The 25,481-nt window shown below is 38.9% G+C and overlaps 1 protein-coding gene across 1 annotated transcript; it reads right to left on the bottom strand.

Moving 5' to 3' along the window:
• Positions 1-2: 2 nt before the first annotated feature.
• On the bottom strand, positions 3-17,188 carry LOC108046731 (bumetanide-sensitive sodium-(potassium)-chloride cotransporter). Its single transcript, XM_044456941.1, has 10 exons — positions 16,479-17,188; positions 11,248-11,341; positions 4,361-4,745; positions 3,852-4,085; positions 2,744-3,795; positions 1,997-2,238; positions 1,499-1,935; positions 1,328-1,439; positions 541-814; positions 3-479 (listed from the first exon to the last, which is right to left on the bottom strand). Exons 1-10 carry the CDS (start codon positions 16,730-16,732, stop codon positions 363-365), a joined length of 3,201 nt encoding a protein of 1,066 aa, XP_044312876.1. The 5' UTR covers positions 16,733-17,188; the 3' UTR covers positions 3-362.
• Between the last annotated feature and the right edge of the window lie 8,293 nt (positions 17,189-25,481).

Below are 25,481 nucleotides of genomic sequence, written 5' to 3'. Positions count from 1 at the left end.
AGTGTAATTAAATGGTTTTCTTTTATTCAGAATAGTTCGTAATTAACTTAAAGCTATTGCATGTGAAATACGGCTTGCGATTGTTCGAAACTTATCGATCTTGATCCGATTAAAACCGGATGAAGCCTATTTCACAAGAAACTTCACTAGGGACTATCGTCAAGCGTTTAGGAGTTCGTTCATATAAAAGAGTAAGTAGTGAGTCTCTTGGAACTAGAGTCTGGCCTCTGGAATTCAATTTCAATTGGGTTGAGAGTCACAGCTCCCACTCCAGGGATGAGCTCTATTCTACGGGGAACTGGGCGGAACACCTAAACGCTAATAATACTAAGTTGTACTCGAACTGGAAGCGAGGGTCTAGTCTAGGAGTAGAGCGTCAGCACGGGCGTCTGGTTGCCGCGGGCCAGGGCCACCGGACACTTCATGTCCGACGTAAGCATCTCCAGCCAGGACATGTACAGCGGCGAAGATATGGCTTCCTACAAAGGGAAACGGATATGTTAGTGGAATAAACATGTGGAGTAGCCCCAAACAACTCACCTTGCGTGGCATGGGCAGGGACATGACCACCAGAGAGGCGTTCGACGAGTGCTTAACCACCAGCTCATGGATGCGTAACTGCCGATTCGTCTTCTCGGCCATGCTCTGCAGCTCCTCGTCCGTGATGCCGAACTCATTGCGGGCTCCGCGGCGGAAGGGCTCGATCAGGCGTTTGTGCTTCAGCAGCGTGTCCGCCCGTGGCTGCTCGGAGACGCCTTTCAGCATGATGAGCTCCGAGTACTTGATGCGGAACTTGGTCAGCAAGCTGGCCATGCTGTAGGTTAATCATCGAAAAAATAAATCAATTTAGTTAAAGCTCATTAGATAAATAAGAGTCTGTTTTACGGCCATTTGTTAATTTTTAGAAATACTTGTTTTCATTTTTTCTTTTCACGGTGCACTAGGCCAGATTGACTTTTTTAGGCAAAGAATCGATCAACGAAGGCATTCAAATCTATGTCTTCGGTCTTCGATACCTTATATATAACGACATAATAGTTTTACGATTTTTCACTCCAAAAATTTCATAGAAGTATTAATTAATAGTTTTTTATTTCTTACTTGACTGGTTTTAAAACTTTTAATAGCTATTCTCAAATGGGACTTAAAATGCTAAATTAAATTAAAAGAAAGGAAAATCGGAAAAAAGTGCTTGCAATCCTGCAGGACCGTCATAATAGTTCGGCTATTTTTGATAACATATATTTTGTAATATGGCTGAAAACAGGTATTTCCAAGCAAATTAAGGAATAACTTGAAATAAATATCTGGAATACAAAAGTCTTACCTCTTTTCTTCCTGCTCCTCGTCCTTGCCGTGGCACATTGCGAACACCCTCAGCTTGCAGTTCTGCCAGTGGGAGCGCATGGAGATGATGTATGGCAGGAGAATGGTGAGACCTGTGTTCCACAAAAGGATTAGAAGGGGCCCCATGTATAGAAAGAAAGCGATCACCCACCTCCGTCGTCGTACAGCCAGAAGACATCGATTGTGCCCTTGGGCTGTTTGCTCGTGAATATGGTCATGGCCTCCAGGAGGTTCTGGGGAATATCCGAACCGCCCTTGGTGTGATATGTCACGGCCGGCTCGTCCGAGCTGTTCACCTTGTAGCTGCGGGAGCTGCGCTGCATGTTGGGCATTGGCGCAGGCTGGGGCATTGTGAACGAGGAGTTGGGACTGTCCATTCCGGCCAGGTTCAGGTTGGAGTCGATGTGCAGCAGCTCGGAAGCGGCGTTGGCCGCCGGCATCAGTTCGTTGGTGAATCCCTGGGCATTCGCGGTGTGCATGTGTCCCATTCCGTTGGCCGGCAGGGTGACCTCGGAACTGAGCTCCGAGAAATCCAGTCCGTTGGGTAGACGGAGCAAGGCGACGCCCATGCGCTGCGAGAAGGCATTGCTGTTGGAAAGGTCGAAGTAGTGGGCAATTCCTTTCATTATAGTGAATAAGAGACACTTACTACAAAATGGAAAAGTAACTCTCCACCTCCTCCTTGCGACAGCGATTCCAGTCCGGTTTGTAGCCCACCAGCACAATGTTCGGAGACATCTTTCCGAAGCCAGTAGACTTGGTCAAAGCATTTATTCCATCCTCCAGGCTGAACCCGTCGATCACATTGTAGAACGCCTTGATCTTGCGGGCATCGAGATACTTCTGTCCATCCTTCACCAGGTGCTGCCGGTTCTTGTAGCCCACCCGCACCTGTAATCGGAATTTAACATTACATAAATCATAGAATATTTTCTTGAAGACACTTGTGATATATAAACTATGTCAGGATAATCGGAGCCTCCGATCAAGATTAAGTCAATTATCGTACCAATGTACCCAAAGAATTTAATAAAATTTAATTTTATAAAAAAATAATTTATCAAATATTTAATTATTTAGATTTTATAAAATATTTGATAATTCAAATAATGAATTATTTATTTTGAGAATTATAAAAAAAAAATTCAATGCAACTTATATTTGTGGTACATTTTTAACTCAATATTTAAGCAATAGAAAATCATTTTATTTAAAATTACCAAGTTTTTAATTATTTTTTGTTTGGCAATTATAAGAATAAGTCATAGGTATTAAGGAAATTTACTTTAAATTGAAAAAGGAACGAACGATTAATGGCATCCAGAGTAATTTATAACTCTGTTATAGATTATTTTTAGTAAAAATGATTAAATTTTAAAATAACTTTTGAACATACCGGTATTATGTTGGCCACAAACATGAGGGAGTTGTTCTTGGTCAGCAGATAGCCGAAGTCCACCAATGGAGGCCTGGTCTTCGGGTCGCCGGATAGGACCAGCACCTGCGGATGGTAGTTCTTGACGTGGTCGGAGACGTTCTGCAGCCGATGCACGGCCATCAAGGCCGCCTTGTACTGCTGGGCCTGCGTGGTGGATCCCCAGTTGGCCTCCGGCTTGCGGTACATGACCACCAGGTAGAGGGCGAAGATGATGCCGAAGGTGATGATGGCCGCCACGTAGTTTATCAGGAACATAATGGCCACGCACATGGCGAACCCGAAGAGACTTAGCCAGGCGTTGTAGTACTTGAAGGTGGGTCGCCAACCCAATGGCTTCACGAAGGCCGCGTGGAATGTGCAGAAGTTGATGAGTGCATAGGAGGCCAGGTAGAAGGTGGAGATCAGGGGAGCGATCAGGTTGAGCTCTCCGATCAGCAGGAAGCCCGTGGTGATGAAGAAGGTGAGCACATAGCCGCGGTACGGCTCGCCGTGCTTTCCATATGGCTTCGAGAAGAAGATCAGCCCCGGGTAGATCTGGTCGATGCCCAGCGCCTGAACCAGTCGGGGCACTGACAGGAGGTTGGTCAGGGCCGTGCTCAGCGTGGCCGCGAAGCAGCCGGCGTAGATCAGCGGACCCCACAGCGACATCTCCTGCATCATTTCGTACGAGTTGAAGAGACCCCAGGTGCAGTTTCCAGAGGCCATGCAGGGCAGTTCCGAGGACACGATTGTGCCGTTGATCAGGTCGGCCGGATTGCCGGAGGCGTCCCGCACAGCAGCTCCGCCGGCGAAGAGGACGAAAAGGGCGTAGGAAGACATCGAGATGAGCAGGGACCAGAAGGTGCCCTTTGGAATGGCTGCTCCGGCATCCTTGAGATCCCCACAGATGTTCGCCCCAGCCTGAATACCCGTGACGCTGGGGAAGAAGATGGCGAACACGCTGAAGAAGTCGTGGTTCACGCCCTCCGCGTACCGATAATCCGAGCCAAAGTTCTCCTTGAACGTAGCCCCTGAAAGACGATATGAGTTGTAGCGTAGTTATTCCCTGTAGGTACTGTCAACTCACATGAGAAGCCCACGAAACCCTTCGAAATGTTTTCCTCATTGCCCTGCGGTCCAATGGCAGCCCCGATTAGAAAGTTGAAGATGGCCAGGACAATGGTGACGATCAGGAAGTTTTGGGCCTTCGTCTCCCACTCCATGCCCACGCAGCAGATCAGGATGAGCACCAAAACAGTCACCGATCCAACGATTCGGATGTCATTGATGCCATTGTCGACAATCTTCAAGTCATTGTTCTCTGGAAAAAGGTTGTCGAAATATTAATAATTTGCAGGAGTAATTTTTGGGTTAAGTTTTTTTATGAAGTATTTTTAATTAAAAGCAAATTGTAACAGGTCAGATAGTTTCAAATAAAAATGAAAAAGAAGGATATTAAGTTTTATTTATTCAAATCAGATAACTATTTTCCAAAACTGCCGTATAAATAATCGCACAATACTCCACTTTGTCACACAAAAAAACTTTAGTGGTCCCGGGTATTCAAACTTAAATATGAATTAAACTGATACTCACTCAATAAAACATTTAGCGATTCGCAGAAGCCGATGGTGTTCATTGAGGCCGAGACGGCGTTGGCGAACGCAAATACCACGCCCACCGACGCCCCAAACTCGGGGCCCAGCGAACGGGATATGATGAAGTAGACCCCGCCACCCTTGACCTCTCCGTTGGTGCTAATGGCCGACAGCGAGAGCGTCGTGATGACGCAGACCACCGCGGAGATCGTAATTATAATCAGCGACTGCAAGATGCCGGACTCGGCCACCACCCAGCTGAGGCGCAGGAAGAGCATGACGCCCCAGATGTTCAGGAGACATGGTATCAGGACGCCGACAATCCATCCCAGCTTAATGTGGCCGCCAGGGGCTTCCGGTTCGGGTTCGGGTATGGTAATGCTCTGAAAATATGATAAGATAGTTTGTTTATTTACTTTTTAATTAATACGTAATAACTGCATGGCTTACTTTCGAATAGATATAAACAAATTCTTATAAGTCGATATCGTTTTTAATAGAAGCAACGTGCCCTGATCTACGATAACTATGATGTTCATTAATCTTCTTTGCTAATTCTTTAAACACATAACGAAAGGCCATCATCAGACCGCTAATTGATGCAATCATTATTTGCGTGATAATGGGATCTTGACATCCGCAGCATTCGAATCAAAAGAATGCCCAATATTTGATTAAATTGACTTTAAAATTTTTGGTAAACTTCGTGCGACTCCAACAGCTGTTTCATTGGGACTTTATTCGGAATTACTCATGCGCCATGTGAGCAATTTAGTACTCGTATTCAATTAACGACCCGTCGACGCCAGCCAAAACAAAAGCAACACCAACCAAAAGCAGAGAAACAACCAGATTATGAGGGCTTCATATTGCTTTTCATTCAAATTAAAGTTCGTTTTTATAACCGCACTAAAATGCTCAAATGAAAGCGAGACCAAACAGAGCAGCCATGAATTTAACTATTTATCATAAAGGTACGCCTTTGTTAGGGGTTAGGTTTTGCAAATAGAGTAGCAAAATGTGAAAATAAAGAGAACATCACCTTTAAATTTACTGAGGATGTGACAGAAATGTGTCAATTAAACCTAACAATGGCGCTATTAGTTGAGTTATTAATATCCCACAGAAATTTTTGCTGTAAAAATAGTTCCCTTTCCTAAAGGTGCTAAAAAATGTAATATTATTACCTTGACCAAAAGCAAATTAAAGTTGTTTTGGACTTTTTTTCTTCTGGGAACTAAAAATAATATATTTATTGCATGATGCAAATAATCAATGTTAGTAACAATTTTTTTTGTGTTCTGAGCTGACTAATGAATACAACTGTCTGTTGTATTTAAAATTTTTTTTTAGTAAAGTCTTTTTTAATTGGATAGAAAATTTAATGGAAAGCTTACAATTGTCACTATTATTATTATTATTGCCTATATTATTTTTTTTATGATTTATTGCCAAATTTTTTTTATTTTAAAAGTCATGGAAATATAACATGAAATGTATAAAGGTTAAATCTAATTTTGATAAATTATGATATTACATTCGCTCTAATTGAAATATGTGCAAAGAGAAATTAACTTAAAGGCTTATTCCCAAAGCATTTATTGTTGCCATTTGGAAATTACAATCTACATAGTACTGTATTGAGTGTATATTTTTGCTAAAAATATTAAAGTTAATTAAGCTTTAATTAAGCTTTGCGGAAATGCATATAATTCGACATCTCGATCCTGTGACACTAAACAATATAGTTTATTCAAAAAAACTCAAAACAGTAATGTCGCATAGCAACATACGGATTTACATTCTTTGTGCAGATGGAAGTGTCTCCTTACTGGTCAACCCCTCTGTCCAAAGTATGAAAGGGAACTAAAAATCAAATGGGTTTTTCCACTTGTCTAACCCGAAATATTTTTAATTAAATTCTGTTTTTTTATGAACAGAAAAGAAAACTTCCGCCATTCATACCACAATAAGAGAACATATTTCCACTTGAAGGCGTATTTACTTATCACATGCGGTAATTTACGGACCAAAGCAATTAGAGCGCCCTAAAAACTTCCACTGGCACTGATCAGAGCTGGGTATAACAATTTCTTTTGATTGTGATAATTTAATAGATTTACACAAGACATTGCTCCCTTGCCCTTGCTTGCTTATTGTTTTGCCATTTGTCGTGCTGATGGAATGGGTCTCATTTATTTTATTGTTTGCCCACATAATTGAATGTTTTTTAAAACGGGAGCAACTGGAATTGCCTCACGTGGCATGTGGTGTTGCGGTGGCAGGGTTGGGCAGGACGACATCGATTGACAGAGCGAAGTATGAAACCACAACCCCAGAACGCTTGAATCGCACACGCTGCGTATACGCAATGCTGGTTAGTTAGTCTTCCTCTGTGGGTGGTTAATGTTGATTGTTTACACATTTTTGGCGGCTTCGGGCGGACGCCAACTCAGACGGACACATACACAAACATAAACATTTATACACTTTCATAAATTTCTATACAGTTATTTATTAAGTTGAAAACTTTAAATACGAAAATGTTTAGAATTCAGTTTAAAACGATTGATGAGTTCTTGGGGCAAAGACATGTCAATCAAAATATATTAAGGTTATATTTTTCAAAACAATTTAATTTATATTTGTTTGAAACAAATTAAAGATCCGAGTGAGACGAATTTTATATTGTATTGAGGTTTCAAATTCATTACATTCCTCATTAAAAAGGAAAGTTGGTAAAAATATTTTAATTAGGAATATACAAAAATAAATGTATTCTTAATCGAACTCAAAGAGATTATATTTTACTGTTTTCTTTGTGCCACATTTTATATTTCGATTAAAGTGATAAAACAATGAAATTTTGATTATATTGCTAGGTCTATTTTTCGCCATGCCCCCTCCTAGTCACGGGTTTTCGAGGGGAGTACTAGGGTGTATTTGTGGTCTCACTATTGTGACCCTCTGGCGCTTCCTTCCTTTGTCCATTTCATTTAGCAAAATACGCATTTGGATCTGCGGTTGTTTTCCTCGTTCACGATGTCTTTGTTGCTGTGGTCGATGCGTGGAAAATTTTCGCACCCAAAATTGGAATTGAAATTGGTATTTGTGCTTGATGACATGGGGAAGTGAGGGGAAAACGCGGATATAAGACATTTTCATGACTAGCTTGTGCAAGAGTTCGGTTAATAGACTAAAAGGAGACAATCACAATTTCCATAAATAGCTGAAAATGAGTCCTCTGAATTATTATTAGCTTTGAGAAAAATAAGCCTGTGGCTAATTATGGCGACATTGAGCCTAAGGCCTTAAAGAATTTACCTAGAGTTAAAGTCGATACTGGCAGTCATAACTGCATATTCGATACAATTACAAAAATGCGCAAAAAATCGATAAGACCAAATGGTTTATCCAATAAATTTTGTGGAAATTGCATTTTCATCATTGAAAAGAGAGATTTTCCACAGGCTTTCTCCACCCTCAACCATTTGAACAATGGTGGCTAAGTATCAGAAATGCAACACAAATGGGGTAAACATATTGTTATATGCGCCAATAATTTAATGGCTTGTTCGCGGCAATGGCAATGCGGTAAACAAAGATTTTCCAGCAAGACTTTCGCATTAGGAAATCAATAAAATGGTATAAAAATAGCAGCCAGCTCTTTGGCTATGAATTGTAAATTAGAATTGTAATTACAAGTGCAATACCAAAGGAATCTGAAATGGCAAACACGCCACAGGCTGCCCCCTTGATGATGTAAACAGTGCTCTGGCGAAATGCTCATACGCCGCGTTGTTCGGCGAAAGATGTTGATAGTATTGTCCGATAATGCCATTCGGTTTTTGACAAATCACTATTGCAGAGTAGTTCGATGGCAGGGCTTTATAAAACTGCCAAGAACTGGTAATGGTTTTTCATCCCAAGTGGTTTTTCTGTCACTTTAATTGATTGAAAGTGAAGAATAATCCATTGCTCAGCTCGAGCGTTTATCAAAATGACGTCCTGTCAGCAGCCCTGACAGGTTCAACACTCGCGCACTTGTTCACCCGCTTCTGGAGTGGATTCGATCGGCTTTAATGTGGCACCACAGCCCGCGAAAACCCCTCGTACCCCTCGAACCCCTGGAACCGCCTGTTTATGATAAGCAACGAATCAACTAACGTCAATGGCAACGGCTACAGCGCCATCTGCAGCCCGTTGCTGTCAATTTTAATGACACGACATACTTGTCTTGCATTATCCCCCCTCTCACACACACGCACATGCAGTCACACATATGGTCGCCGTAGTGAGCTGTTTACCAGCGGTTGAAAGGTCCTGAGTCCTGGGTCCTGCCCCGTTACTCCTTGAAACAATGTCCATGTGGCCCGGCCCATGGCAGATGCATGGCTGCATCTTGTTGACAATTAATTTGGCTTCAGCCTTGTCATCGATATCGCCCTTCGCATTATGGGCCATGGATGAATGCGGAAAAATCTACTTAGGATCTCGCCGACTGAGTGAAAATCGAATGAAGCTCGCTCGTGTTGATTTTGCTTATTCCCAAGGAGGAAAGATGTGCAAAAGTAAAAGAAAAATTTGATTTCTTCGCATCTCGGCACCCCCGAGGTTAATAGTATTTACTCAATCAGTACTCAATCCCACATTAAAGCCGAACTTATCCCCAAGGGTTCATTTTTAAATTTGACTTTTTAATTAGTTATATTGTTTTTATAGGACAAATCTATGTATATAAGATAATAGGGCAGAGTTCGTCTCTGGTGTTTAATGTATCAATTAACTTTTCGGACGCTTTCCGCTTGAAAGTATAACCACATTTTAATTTAGAAAGGAACAACTTTAAAAACCTCGTTCGATAAATTCAAAATTTGGTGGACAAGTCGGGAATCCCTGTGTTTCTGAGCGCAAAGGTAATTGGTTTTTATTCTAGATATCTTGACATAGAAATATCTTGTTAGTAATCAACAGAAATACATATTTTAAAAGCAGTCTCATAGAATCACATCTTTGTTTTTTACAATGTAACCCAAGCTGCAAAAAAACGTTTTGCCCTTTTCCAAATCAAACCAGTTTCTTCAACATATGAATTTCTAGTAGAATTAAATATTTTACCTTAGAAACTAATTTGTATGCGTGTAGGCAAAAAAGTTATTTCTTTAACGAAATTTAATATCTAGCTGATACCAGTTTCAAAAAATTCATTTTTAGATACGTGAACGTCAATGAATGACTCACAGCCGTTAAGGGATTTCTGCTTAAATTGCAGAGAAATTTGTAAAGCAAAGCTATTTTATCTCTTAAAGCAGAATGGAGCGTTGTTTTCTATAAGGCACCTTGTCTTGGAATTGGAATTCCCCTAATGAGCCGCTGCTTGTAATGCAATTTTTACGATATCTATCAGACGCCGTGGTGGCCCGCAGTAGCCGGACAAAGTGAATTAATTAAACAATATAGAAACTACGAGGGGTAGAGGCGATTCGCAGGAAAACTGCTTGAACGGCGGACCCCCAGACGCGAGTTCGCTATATATTTATTACTGCAGCGATAAACATAAAACCTGGAACACTGGGAGAGCTTATAGTTCTCTCTAAGTGATAAGCTCAACTTGGGCGGTGGGTGGTGGTGGGTAATGGGCGGGAGAAGGCCGATTTGGGAAAGTGGGCGACCTTGACAGAGGTATTGGCTGCTTATCTTAAGTGGCCAGAACGTCATCACAATAGAAACGATCAAATCCGTTGGCACTTAACATCAATCGATGGGATGCCCGGCAGACGTCATGGAAAACTCACAATTCGCACGTCGGAAATGTGAAAATTGTTCAAGTAAATAAATCAGAAAACGTATTAATGAAATGCAGATATAAAAATATGTATGCCCGCATGTACATGGGCATGTTTTTGAGGCTGGCCAAAGTACGAGTACAAAACGAGAGCCGATGAAAAAATGTTTCGATTTCTGGCTGGATCCATATTTTTTGTTTTGGTTCTGTTTCGCTTCATGTTTTCCTAGGTATTTTTGCTCTGCTTTGTTTATTTGCCGAGTACTTGAAATGTTTTCAGAACTGAGTAGGAACGACTGAAGTGCGCTGCAAGGATTATGCCATGGTGAACAAAAACCAGATTCGGAATGTGACACTCATCCTTCACTGACGGCACTTGGGCCTATCTCTAATCCGGTCAGAAAGTTGATGGAATTATTTTACTTTTGATTTTCCGACTTTTTCAAGTGCATACCATGCTTATTGTTAGTTCGATTATTGTGCAAGGTTGTATACTTGGTGGCACTAGGCTATCAACCGATTAGCCGATAGCGTGCGTTTTATATTTGGAAATCTTTAACTGATTAATTTTCAGCTGTAATTCAAACCTGGTCAATTGAAGGTCTACACAGAGTAGTTTCTTGATAGTTTTCTTAATGGCGTTACTCTGATATGTTTTTGAGTCTTTTTAATTTTAATTGGGAAATGGCATGCTTTCTTCGCGAATAAAATTTGAATAATCTGTTACATATAATCTACCATTGAACACATAGAGTTCTGCCATTTCTCGTTTCCTTAATCCTTTCATTCCTTGCAACGTATAAGGTATATTATTCCGATAATTCAAGACTACCTAAAGATGTTACTGAAAGTTTTATGTTGCTAAATGAAAACGAGTTAATGTACTTAGTTTTGATAGCATTTCATGCAATATGTTACTTAATTGGGCGTTGTATGAATTAAACTTTACAAAGGTTATCTCCTACGACTATTTTAGCCGTGATGTCCCGGACTCATTTGACTGAACCTTGATTTCCCCTCTTTTCACTTATTATGCAAACTGTTATGGCGATTCCATGTGCTTACGTCATAGAATCGTGCTGCTTGAACCTAAAACTCACCTGATCGACCGCCTCTCCCTGCAGTTCTCCGATGGAAGGACGCTTCAGATTGCGCATGGAAATGCGGTAGTTGTCCAGGCGCGGCAGACTCTCCCTGGAATCACACAGAAGGGGAAACAACCGATTAGAGGGAGTCACTTTCGCCGAGGAGTAGAATTTGAGTAATTTGCGTACTGGTGGAACGGAAGCAGAACCATCACCGCCTCGGGCAGCATGACCGTTGTCTGCAGCGTGCGGAGCAGAAATACCCATGTCCAGTAGCCACTCTGGACTACGCGGCTCTCCGGCGGATTCCAAGTGTAAGAACCAAGTTATTTGTGTATACACATAAATAATAAGACAATTAAATCGGCCAGCCGAGTGGTAAAGGTAGCCGAGCAGAAGGTCAGGGGTTCCACGCCGAAATCGAGAAAAATCAAGTTTTATCGGAAAATTCTTCTGGTCGGAGAGAGAGTGGAATGCCCGCCCTCTTGTATGATGTATATTTACTGATCGCCAACGAAAACAGAAACAAAAACAATAACATTAGCCGAAGCGGGGGCAGAAACAGAAACAGAATCAGCCACAGGCACAGCCAAAGCAATGCCAAAATATAATTTAAAATCTTAAAAAGGAAAAAACCGGAATGAGGAAGGCAATAATCGTTGAGCACAGTACGGCGCCACGAGCGGCCAATGGCGCCGATTCCAAGGGATCGAAAGGGGGCAAGGTGGAAAGATGACAGCCCGAGCGAGGAACCCAAGGGGCGAACTGCAAGTAATGCATTTCACAGAGCACTCATTACTCATACTGCATTTCGACAGGGCTTCCACCGGCGCGATCGACTTATGACTAACACAAAAAGTCATTAAGATCCAGTATTCAAAATCCATTTATTCAAACACCTATGATTTATTTACCATAAACTCCAGTATGGATTATGTAAAATGCTTAGTTAATTTGTATTTGTAATGTTGTAATGAATGTTATTGATTAAAAAATATTTATAAGTATTCCTTTTTATATTAAGAAAGTTAATTAAGATATTTTTCAATAAATCCTTTTTAAGTAAAGGGAATTCTTTCCATCGCAATTTGGTTTGTATTTAACTTTTTTGTTGACCCACTAACACCGTTCCTTGGTTAACCCGAACATTTTTACATGAAAGTTTATTAATTTTGGGAACTCTTCGGACCATTCGCATTTAATGAGGTTCCTTTAATGGCAGTATTAAATTTCATTCCGTTTGCAAGTTCTTCTTCCAACAAGAAGCATAATAAATTACCAATGTTTACAATCAAAACTTTCTTATTTTAGTGGGTACTAAATATTTTTGCATTTCGGTCCTCATCCCTTTTAGATCGACGCTCAGTTGAAGAATAATTTATGAATGTTTATTAATTATAGACAGAATCTTTCGAGGGCGTTTTTCATTGTGCTACTAAATAAATTGAAAGCATACAGCTAAGAGAATCGGGCGTCTTGTGGCTTTTCTTTTAATTCCAATTTCCATTTCCAATTCATTTGCCAGACAGCAAAGACTGCGCATAAGATACAGTTCTACATTCTGTGGATATATGTTTATGTACAGCATGTACATACATACAGCATATATATTTATGGAGTCCAGACCAGTCGATGGGCATTGATTGCTGGCCGGTTTCGTTGGGAATCAGCTAGTCTGAGTTAGTTGTACAATTGGAGCTGACCAGAGTTCGGGAGGCGTCGATCAATTGAATTTGTTTGCGCTCGCACATCCCAAATGACAAACTATAAATTTATTTGTTGACACGCTCATCCTCAGGCGAGAAACTCAGACTGACAGGTCCGGAATTCGTGGAGTGCAAGTTGATCGCATTTTCCGATCGCGATCCTTGTGCCAAAAACGACTGACTTTGAGATCGTGGAATGACTTTTACTGTTTTGCATTTCCGTCGGTGTTTTTATTATTGTTTCGGCAGGCTGATGTAACTTGCTTGCCGTGTGCAAAGTTTCCGAGAAAACAAATCATCGGCTGTCTTTATTTGTACCAACAAAACTGCACGCCTTAAATTTTGTCGGACAGATCTTTGGCAGCCTTTAATTGAATTTAATTCGGGAATGTGCTTACGATATATCGAATGTGGAACAATCGTAATAATTAATTAGAAAAGTTTTCGCGCGGGTCTAGGTCGACGTCGTTAATTTAAGTGAGCAGTCATGTGCTTAAACATGAATAATCAAACTTTTTAATTTATGCGGAACCAATTCAATTGCCAATGATCTGTGACTCCACTAAGTAATCGTTTTGTGCCAAGAAGGTAAGGGGTTTTTCTCTACATTTTGGACTTCTTTAATACATTTATATATATCGTATTATTTTATGAATTTTATGTAAATATAATATTAATACAACAAAATTGTACATTCAATGCACATTGATTTACGCAATCATTAAATTATTGCAAGTGGAAACTCATTAAGCGACTTAACAATAATTTTCACAATTACATTCGGATAATCACCGATCTCAATGTGTTAAAAATATACACTGCGATTAAACTTAGTGAAAGCGGGATTGACAATTACTCCGATTTCGTTCAATGTTGCTCTTGAAAACCCTTTTAATCTGTTGTGATTATTTGTGTTTATGTGTTAAACGTGATTACAATAAATAATGTAACCTTCATTTCGGTTGTACAAGCGAAATATTTTTTGTTTCACTTTTTTATTTATCAGGTAATTTTGACGTGTTTTATTGTCTGTTTTTAGACCCCTTTTTTTCGCTATTCCGATCCCTAGTACAAATAACACTTATTTATTTTTGCCGAGGCGCACTGTAAACAGAAGCGGGCTAAGTTTAAACATGTGTCGGCTACTCAATTGAAACTCATTAAGGAAAGTAAAATTAATGATTAATTTGCTTTGGGAAAACTCTAATTAATTGTTGTATTATTTCTAAATTGTTAAAGACGCGATCTCAGACCCCACGTGCGCAAAAACGAATGGAAATAACATATCTCAAGCACCAAAATCGTATTAGCTAATACACAACGAAGCTTATCTAATCGGATAAATCACACTAATCGAAGCAATTATCAAAAATTCAACAACTTGTGTGTATTTTAATTGCACTTTTTTCCCAAAAATTTTAAACTAACTACGACATAAGGGAAATTAATTTTGTTCACGTTAATTGCTGAGAAAGTAGACAAAATAAGTATATCTTTGAAATTTGTTTTCAATATGCATTACAATTAAACAAGTTTTTGTTTAAATTTACAAAATTTTGTTCAATTCGAACTCATTTTTCCTTTAAATATAATTTTTAAGACGGTAATAATAACAAATAACAGTATCAAATCCGTATTAATTTTCATGATGCAGGACCATTTTTACTTTATTTAATCGTTAATAACGTTGCAATAAAATGCATAACATCTAAATTAACCCTTTTTAACATAAAGAGCCAGATATGGGATTTCATTATACCCTTGCAGAGGGTATTATAATTTTGGTCAAAAGTGTGCAACGCAGTGAAGGAGACATCTCCGACCCTATAAAGTATATATATTCTTGATCAGGATCACCTCCTGAGTTGATATAGCCATGTCCGTCTGTCCGTCTGTCCGTCTGTCCGTCTGTCCGTCTGTCTGTTTCTACGCAAACTAGTCTCTCAGTTTTAAAGCTATCGGATTGAAACTTTGCACACACCCTTCTTTCCTTTGCACGCAGTATATAAGTCGGAACGGCCGGGATCGGCCGACTATATCCTATAGCTGCCATATAACTGATTGATCGGAAATGCCATAACTTTCGTGTTTGTAAAGTTAGGAAGTTGGGATTTTCTATGGGTTTTATATTTGGCCAATCAATCCGACCTACCAAATTTCATAAGGATCGGCCGACTATATCCTATAGCTGCCATATAACTGATTGATCGGAAATGCCATAACTTTGGTGTTTGTAAAGTTAGGAAGTTGGGATTTTCTATGGATTTTATTTTTGGCCAATCAATCCGACCTACCAAATTTCATAAGGATCGGCCGACTATATCCTATAGCTGCCATATAACTGATTGATCGGAAATGCCATAACTTTGGTGTTTGTAAAGTTAGAAAGTTGGGATTTTCTATGGGTTTTATATTTGGCCAATCAATCCGACCCACCAAATTTCATAAGGATCGGCCGACTATATCCTATAGCTGCCATATAACTGATTGATCGGAAATGCCATAACTTTGGTGTTTGTTAAGTTAGGAAGTTGGGATTTTCTATGGATTTTATTTTTGGCCAATCAATCCGACCTACCAAATTTTATAAGGATCGGCCGACTATATCCTATAGCTGCCATATAACTGATTGATCGGAAATGCCATAACTTTGGTGTTTGTAAAGTTAGGAAGTTGGGATTTTCTATGGATTTTATTTTTGGCCAATCAATCCGACCTATCAAATTTCATAAGGATCGGCCGACTATATCCTATAGCTGCCATATAACTGAACGATTGGAAATGCCATAACTTTGTTGTTGTTAAAGTTAGGAAGTTCGGATTTTTTATGAGTATTAAGAATGCATCATATGAATAATTTTGGAGAATATAATTTACAGAGTATTCTGCAAGGGTATATCAACTTCGGCTCCGCCCGAAGTTAGCTTTCCTTTCTTGTTTTTAATTAATCTTTTTTTGTTATATATGTACTTGCGAGAACTCTATCGTTAAAGTTCATGTGCTTTGCGATAATAAATAATATAAAATCGGAAAAATTCTTAAAAAAAATTATTTTTTCTTATATATTGTGTTTTTATAACTTTTTCTCATAATAAATTCGAATTAAATATAAACTTTTAAAATATTTTATTTGTTAAAAGTATTTTTTTCAAATGAAAATGGTTCTCTTATAAAATAATATTATTTCGCTGAGGGGTATAGTTAAGAAATTTTATTTTATTTAAAAATGGAAATGTTAAAAACATTTTTAATTCAAATTTTTTTTAAATTTATATGTATTTATTAATACCAAATATTCATTTCACTCATACTTTTGCATTCTTTTTTTATTTAAGATATTTTTTACTCAAATTTGACCACAAACATTATAAATAAAGTTGCATTTTTAATTTACTATTTTCATTACGACTTCGAGCTCAGAGAGAACTAACACAGGAATACAGTTCGATTTCGGACATATTCTTTTCAGGTGTCGCCACAATGTGAAACATATCGCTGATAAAATTGCAGGGGAATGCGTAAAATTGGAATTAAACTTACTTTGTCAGCTGGGCGAGACTGAATTTGCGCTCCGCATCGGATTTTCGCAGGAAGTGGCCGAAGCCGCGGAAGGACAGCCGCGAACTCCGGCGATTCTCGCCGCTTTCTCCTGGTGCCTTGGGCTGCAGGTGATTCTCGTTACTGGACGGTGGGTGGACTGCATCCGTCTGATCGGCGGGAGCTGTCCCAGCCTCCCCATCGTAACCGGCGTTTGCGGTGCCGTTCACCTTTGAGATCTGGAAGCGATCGGCCATTGTGAGGTTCGGGGGACTCCCTGCACTTGAGTGTTGCTAACTGGCTACTGGACACGGTTTCTAATCGATTGCACGAGTACCTAGCGGGAAAGTTAACGAACTGAGCACACTGGCATTTTACACACACGGCAGGAAAAGCGCACCCCACAGAAAGTGGGAGTGGGTTGGTCTGGCCTGGGATGATATCACAAGGACCGCGATTCGGCAGGACGCGCTGTTCTATGTCCGACTGCGCTTAACCCTCAAAACCGATTGTCCGAGTATTTTGAACGCATCGACCACGACGGGTATGTTTTGGGATTTCGGTTTTCGGTTTACGATTCGTGTGGGTTTTTATATTTCGCGTCAGATGAGCACTCTGCTGATATATCCGTGGCGGCAATTACAACTTAACGCGCCGACTGTCGCACGGCGTTTGAGCGTTGTCAAGTGTTTACCGCTTGATTATTATGGCTTTTTGTGCCAGTCAGCTGCTCTGCTGCTCCGCTGCTTTCGCTGTGGCTTCGGATTTGGCAGCGGCTGGCCTTAGTACCAACTCACGCACACAGTCAAGCACCCGCTGTGTGTGTGCTGTGGTGGGTTTTCAACAAGTGTTTGTGGCCGAATTCAACACGGCAGTCGTGTTCTCTTTGCGGAGCGCCGCGGGAAAAACATACTCATATGTGAAAGAACGATTGGGCAGGAGGTCCAGACTACGGGATACCCGCACCCGTGAGCGGCAAATACGCGTATACGTAATGTTAGAATGCTTGGGTGGATATCACGTATACGTCGAAAGTTGTGTACAGTACGCAGCAAGAAAACTTGATATGTTTCGATCATCAATTAAGAAAAAAACGAATAAATTTGAGATATGAAAAAAACTGTAAGTTATTTTTTAATGTTTACGTTTTTTTGTAGCCCATTTTGCATAAATGAGCGTAGTCACCAAACGCGATTGCTATTTTGATTTCTTATGGAAAACTGTTATGGAAAATAAGTACACCCTTGAATAAGTAAATGAAATACTCACACTTTATTTTAAGCGATTGAGAAAAATAAATATAATATCCAAAAAAGATGAATAAGACTTGAATTCGGAACTATCGCGTTGAAAAACTGGGTCGTAGTCCATGAAACCGATCTATGGTAAGAGTTGTCTGGATACACAGCATGGATACATTGCATTACAAATTTAATGCTACATAAAATTCATTTTTAATTTAAGACCTCGTAATTCGAATTCAGACTCATTGCTTTATTTATTATTTATTTGCTTACTTATATATAATAGATGTAAAAAACTAGTTAGTCCAAATGTTTTCAATCTTGTTTATGTAAATATATTTTGCAAAAGCAAACAATATATTTGTAGCTTATTTATTTTAGTATTTCTATTAGATGAGTGGCCAGAATTACTAAAGCATTGTCAAAGCTGACTTGTTTACATTTTAAAATATCACAACCTGTATTAACTTATTCTGAATAAGTATAAACAAAAACAAGAAAGGAAAGCTAACTTCGGGCGGAGCCGAAGTTGAAATACCCTTGCAGAATATTCTGCAAATTATATTCTCCAAAATCATTCATAATGCATTCTTAATACTCATAAAAAATCCCAACTTCCTAACTTTAAAAACACCAAAGTTATGGCATTTCCAATCGTTCAGTTATATGGCAGTTATAGAATATAGTCGGCCGATCCTTATGAAATTTGATATGTCGGATTAATTAGGCAAAAATAAAACCCATAGAAAATCCCAACTTCCTAACTTAACAAACACCAAAGTTATGGCATTTCCGATCAATCAGTTATATGGCAGCTATAAGATATAGTCGGCCGATCCTTATGAAATTTGGTACGTCTGATTGATTGGCCAAATATAAAACCCATAGAAAATCCCAACTTCCTAACTTTACAAACACCAAAGTTATGGCATTTCCGATCAATCAGTTATATGGCAGCTATAAGATATAGTCGGCCGATCCTTATGAAATTTGGTACGTCGGATTGATTGGCCAAATATAAAACCCATAGAAAGTCCCAACTTCCTAACTTTACAAACACCAAAGTTATGGCATTTCCGATCAATCAGTTATATGGCAGCTATAAGATATAGTCGGCCGATCCTTATGAAATTTGGTACGTCGGATTGATTGGCCAAATATAAAACCCATAGAAAGTCCCAACTTCCTAACCTAACAAACAGCAGAGTTATGGCATTTCCGATCAATCAGTTATATGGCAGCTATAGGATATAGTCGGCCGATCCCGGCCGTTCCGACTTATATACTGCGTGCAAAGGAAAGAAGGGTGTGTGCAAAGTTTCAATTCGATATCTTTAAAACTGAGAGACTAGTTCGCGTAGAAACAGACAGACGGACAGACAGACGGACAGACGGACAGACGGACAGACGGACAGACGGACATGGCTATATCAACTCAGGAGGTGATCCTGATCAAGAATATATATACTTTATAGGGTCGGAGATGTCTCCTTCACTGCGTTGCACACTTTTGACCAAAATTATAATACCCTCTGCAAGGGTATAATTATATTGCCCTATATCAATGTTTTGGTTGCCGCCAACGCAAACAAGTTTAGTATTAGTATAGTTTATTCTTCCATTAATTTAGACAGATTATTATACCCTTGCAGAGGGTATTATAATTTTGGTCAAAAGTGTGCAACGCAGTGAAGGAGACATCTCCGACCCTATAAAGTATATATATTCTTGATCAGGATCACCTCCTGAGTTGATATAGCCATGTCCGTCTGTCCGTCTGTCCGTCTGTCCGTCTGTCCGTCTGTCCGTCTGTCCGTCTGTCCGTCTGTCTGTCCGTCTGTCCGTCTGTCCGTCTGTCTGTTTCTACGCGAACTAGTTTCTCAGTTTTAAAGATATCGAATTGAAACTTTGCACACACCCTTCTTTCCTTTGCACGCAGTATATAAGTCGGAACGGCCGGGATCGGCCGACTATATCCTATAGCTGCCATATAACTGATTGATCGGAAATGCCATAACTCTGCTGTTTGTTAAGTTAGGAAGTTGGAATTTTATATGGGTTTTATATTTGGCCAATCAATCCGACCTACCAAATTTCATAAAGATCGGCCGACTATATCCTATAGCTGCCATATAACTGATTGATCGGAAATGCCATAACTCTGCTGTTTGTTAAGTTAGGAAGTTGGGACTCTCTATGGGTATTATATTTGGCCAATCAATCCGACCTACCAAATTTCATAAGGATCGGCCGACTATATCCTATAGCAGCCATATAACTGATTGATCGGAAATGCCATAACTTTGGTGTTTGTTAAGTTAGGAAGTTGGGATTTTCTATGGCGTTTGTTTTTGGCCAATCAATCCGACCTATCAAATTTCATACGGATCGGCCGACTATATCCTATAGCTGCCATATAACTGAACGATCGGAAATGCCATAACTTTGGTGTTTTTAAAGTTAGGAAGTTGGGATTTTTTATGAGTATTAAGAATGCATCATATGAATAATTTTGGAGGATATAATTTACAGAGTATTCTGCAAGGGTATATCAACTTCGGCTCCGCCCGAAGTTAGCTTTCCTTTCTTGTTAAATAAACTTTATTTTGATACTTGTTATCACTTACTGATAGTACATTACTTTAATGCAAATATATGCTGAAATTTGTTTCCTTTGTTAGTACATTGACTTTAATTTGCATAGGGAATTTTAATAAGTAATTTATTCAGAGTCAATAAAACTCAAAAATTTAAATGAACATCTGTTTCTTATTATGTTTTTATTATTCGTTTAGCGACTTGATGAATAAAACATGGAGGACTTATTTGGGTCACTATTGAAAATAAAAGCTGGGCTAAAGCAGAAAAAACGCTTTCAAAGGATCTTTGATTGAGTGGCCTAACCGAATTTTGTCACTTGATACAACTCCACTTTATCGCATTGGAAAAGGAATTTAGCACCTTAACACTTTTTTGTCGGAACGATTCGTTTGCGATTGCGGTTATTAGCTCGTTTCGTTTGTTTACCCAATTCATAACAATTCTCTGACTCTCCACGCTCATTCACAATCATTCGCACACTAAAACTTAGACACACTCGTAACATCTTTACTATCGACCAAGTCAGTCGAGCCAAGACGCGAACAGTAACAACAATCGGGCAAGAGCACGCGAATAAACCCCCTTAATCGAATTAAATTCGGTTTTATCTGGTTTGATTGGCTGGCTGGCTGGCTGGATGGTTGGTTGAATGGTCGGACGGCTGGTCGGGCTGCTTTTAGCTCTGCGTCACAGAGCAACCCGAGGCGGTTTTAATGAAGAGCGGAACGCGGCGAAAAGAGTTATTTTTATTAAGCCACAAGAAGGTTCCCCGCCCGGAACCTCCAACATTTCTCCATCATCCGAAGATCGGGAGAGTTAACCGGATGGTGTTCTCTTTGCAGCAACTGGTTCCCCCAAGAGTCGGATCTTTCTAGGGCCCATCTCGTTCTTATCGGTTTTATGGAGATATGAATATATTTTTTAATCTCTGGGAGTTTTTATACCCTTGTAGAGGGTATTATAATTTCAGTCAAAAGTTTGCAACGCAATGAAGGAGGAAATGTTTCCTGGCTAGATCGACTCTCCTAGTGATGCTGATCAAGAAACATTTCCTCCTTCACTGCGTTGCAAACTATAAAGTATATATATTCTTGATCAGCATCACTAGGAGAGTCGATCTAGCCATGTCCGACTGTCCGTCCGTTTGTCCGTTCCTACGCAAACTAATCTCTTTGCTTGAAACTTTCCCAAAAGTTGTCTTTCTATTGCAGGAGTATATAAGTTGGTATAGCTCCCATAGGAACAATCGGAAAAAAATGCAAAAAAATTATAACTTTGTTGTTTTTAATTTTTTTGTTTGTTCCTTGGGATTTGGTAATATTTAAATATTATGGATTTACGGTTGTAATTAAATTAAAATCGGACAACATCATATAGCTGCCATAGAAACGATTGCAAAATGCAGCTCAAAATCGACATAGCTTCATTGTTTTTAGTAATGTAGGCATAGAAATCGAAATGTAGTCGATTTGTAATAACTGCAAGGGTATATAAACTTCGGCTTGCCGAAGTTTGCTTCCTTTCTTGTTAACCTTAAGACATGCATTGTGAAAGACATTTGATACCTAGTTTGTGTTCCAACTATTTAAAAGGGACACTACAGTAAATTCTACCAATGGAGCACAATTAGATCTTATTTTATACACTGTAATATAAATATGTAGCAGCCCAGAAAAAAATTATTACAGACTCTTTTAATTATATATGTATATATATTATATTCTGGATTATCGTTAATATTAAATTTAGAGTTCCAAAAAAGTCAAATAAAGCTAAAACTTTTAGTCTTTCTGACTCATTTTTGTTTGTTTAAGAACAATGAAAAAATCCCAAATATTTGAGTTGAATTAATTACAAATTTTAAGCTCACCACAGCACGAACACGTTTGTACCTTAATCATCCATGACTATTGTCGTTATTAAGCAGTAGGATATTATTTAGACGTAACCATGTAATCAATTCTTAAAGACGCCTTAATTGCATAAGGTTAAAATAAACAATAGCCTAGTACGGCTAATTAACTTGCTTACCCTTTATGACTGCCTTTTATATCACTTTTATATTTTGCTAATATCACTTGCGTAAATTAACGATTTATTAATTATCAAAATTGTTTTATTACTTTGCAAGCCATCAGTGCCACAATGCTGTATATATTTTTCAGCGAAACTGATTTTTATTCGTTTACGATACATTTTTCACACGTCTTCCGATTTCGTTTGGCTCGTTTATTAAAGTTTATTGTTCGGATCTTTAGTACTTTGCGATAGAGAATTTGTTTACTGTTTTCAATGAAATGAATTGAATTTCTTTTTATTCATTCCCGTGTTCCGGTATGTTGGCGAAAATCGATTGTATACGGTACATACAAGAAAGCAAAATAATATATATCAACAAAAGCCATCATCCGGTAAATCCTTATTTACCCTGGGTATGTGATAAATCGTCAAATTTGTTGTTTATTTCTACAGTCATATTCGCAAGATGTTTATCTAACAATCTCTATCTTGTAAAGTTTAATTTCTGCTTAGGGGATCTTTCTAAAATTAGCTTTTCTGTCTGGAAAATCTTATAAGGTTGTTTGTATTTGCGTATATAAAACTGTAATTGGCGGTTAATGTTGTATTTTTTATTTCGTTTATTTTTATAGTACCGTCAATCAAACAGGCCAATTAAACTTAAATTGCACTCAAATTGTTTTCGACATTTTGTAAATTTGCTTTTGGTTGACTTGTAATAAATTCAATGTCATGAGAAATTTCAGAAGTGAAATGGTTATTTTAATAACTTCATTTGCTTGAAATATTTATTAATATTTTTCTACTGGGACATTTTCCGTGAAAATCGACGATTTAAGTGGAAGTCAGATAATTGTCATTGGTGGCATCTACACTTAACCAGTTAAAATCGGCTTTGGTTAACCCCCAACTGCACTTATTAACACCTCTCCAGGCCGCCAGTATTTGGACTACGGACGAATTCTGTCTAATTGATCGAGTCAACATCGTGAAGCACAGATAAATGTATTGTTTTATGGCTAAAATTAAATATTTAAGGCTTGACAGCAATGTTGTATAACAAAAGTCGTCTGCTAATTAATTCCAACTTAATAGGAGCCATATATAACCGATTACATCGGGAGACGATAACGACTCCCCAATGACAATGTATGTAACTAGTCTTGGGTTTTTAATAGGAGGAAGACGAAATGACCATGCGCTATCGCGTCGTGGGCCAGTGACATTATTTGACACTCGATTATTAATTGAATTAACTGCTTTTTACCACTTTAAAAAGGTTTCAAATCGACAATAATCTAGATTTGATCGCTTGTTTCTGGGTCTTCAAATACCTGTCCTTGGCGTCAATTGTTTTTGATCGCCTTACAATATTTGACCGGTGTCGATAAAGCCATTCGTATCTGGCTTTGTGTTAAGTGTTTGGATCAATATATTAATTAGTTTACGTAATAATGGTGGACGGATCTGTTATAGTTTTGGACCTTTGGAGAAATAAGAACCCAATTCAGATCCATTTCTCTATGGTCTGTATGTATGTACATAAGTCCCTTTTAAGGAAATATTTTTAGACATGTTTATCTCTCCGTCCGATTATTTCAGTTTAAAAGTCATCGACATTAAGCCGTATTCTTTTTGGTTGCCTGAAAACCATATTTATACCCTTGCAGAGGGTATTATAATTTTGGTCAAAAGTGTGCAACGCAGTGAAGGAGACATCTCCGACCCTATAAAGTATATATATTCTTGATCAGGATCACCTCCTGAGTTGATATAGCCATGTCCGTCTGTCCGTCTGTCCGTCTGTCTGTCCGTCTGTCTGTCCGTCTGTCTGTTTCTACGCGAACTAGTCTCTCAGTTTTAAAGATATCGAATTGAAACTTTGCACACACCCTTCTTTCCTTTGCACGCAGTATATAAGTCGGAACGGCCGGGATCGGACGACTATATCCTATAGCTGTCATATAACTGAACGATCGGAAATGCCATAACTTTGGTGTTTGTTAAGTTAGGAAGTTGAGATTTTCTATAGGTTTTATTTTTGGCCAATCAATCTGACCTACCGAATTTCATAAGAATCGGCCGACTATATCTTATAGCTGCCATATAACTGAACGATCGGAAATGCCATAACTTTGGTGTTTGTTAAGTTAGGAAGTTGGGATTTTCTATGGGTTTTATTTTTAGCCAATTAATCCGACCTATCAAATTTCATAAGGATCGGTCGACTATATCCTATAGCTGCCATACAACTGAACGATTGGAAATGCCATAACTTTGGTGTTTTTAAAGTTAGGAAGTTGGGATTTTTGATGAGTATTAAGAATGCATCATATGAATAATTTTGGAGAATTTAATTTGCAGAATATTCTGCAAGGGTATTTCAACTTCGGCTCCGCCCGAAGTTAGCTTTCCTTTCTTGTTATACCCGTTACTCGTAGAGTAAAAGGGTATATTGTATTCGTGCAAAAGTATGTAACAGCTAGAAGGAAGCGTTTCCGACCCTATAAAGTATATATATTCTTGATCAGGGTCACTAGCCGAGTCGATATAGCCATGTCCGTCTGTCCGTCTGTCCGTCTGTCTGTCCGTCTGTCCGTCTGTCCGTCTGTCTGTCCGTCCGTATGAACGCTGAGATCTCGGAAACTATAAAAGCTAGAAGATTGGCATTTTGCATGTAGATTTTAGGAGTTCCTACGCAGCGCAAGTTTGTTTCAAACTGGTGCCACGCCCCCTTTAACGCCCACAATCGCTAATATACGATTTTAAAAATTTAAATATTTCGGAAAAGTAAAAATGCAGTTTTATTGTGTTTATCAATACCTATCGAAATGTAGAAGAAATTTTTCAAATCGGACCATTCGTTAAAAAGTTATGCGTGATCAAAGTTTCTATCTCCATCTCCCTCGCACTCCCTTTACCTGAGTAACGGGTATCTGATAGTCGGAGCACCCGACTATAGCGTTCTCTCTTGTTTTAGTTTAATTTCAGCTTGGGTCGTACGGTAACCTTACCATAAAAATTTCCTCATTTGTAAAAACGATTGCCTATTTCTTTGGGGCATGGTAAATCGAATATATTAAAAGTAAAGTAACTTATATGTTTGTTGTGACCGTAGTATTTCTCCAAGCAAGTTTATATT

This window comes from Drosophila rhopaloa, unplaced genomic scaffold (assembly GCF_018152115.1).
Source record: "Drosophila rhopaloa isolate 14029-0021.01 unplaced genomic scaffold, ASM1815211v1 contig_155, whole genome shotgun sequence".
Classification (NCBI taxonomy): Eukaryota; Metazoa; Arthropoda; class Insecta; order Diptera; family Drosophilidae; genus Drosophila; species Drosophila rhopaloa.
This window is presented reverse-complemented; position numbering and strand designations above follow the sequence as displayed.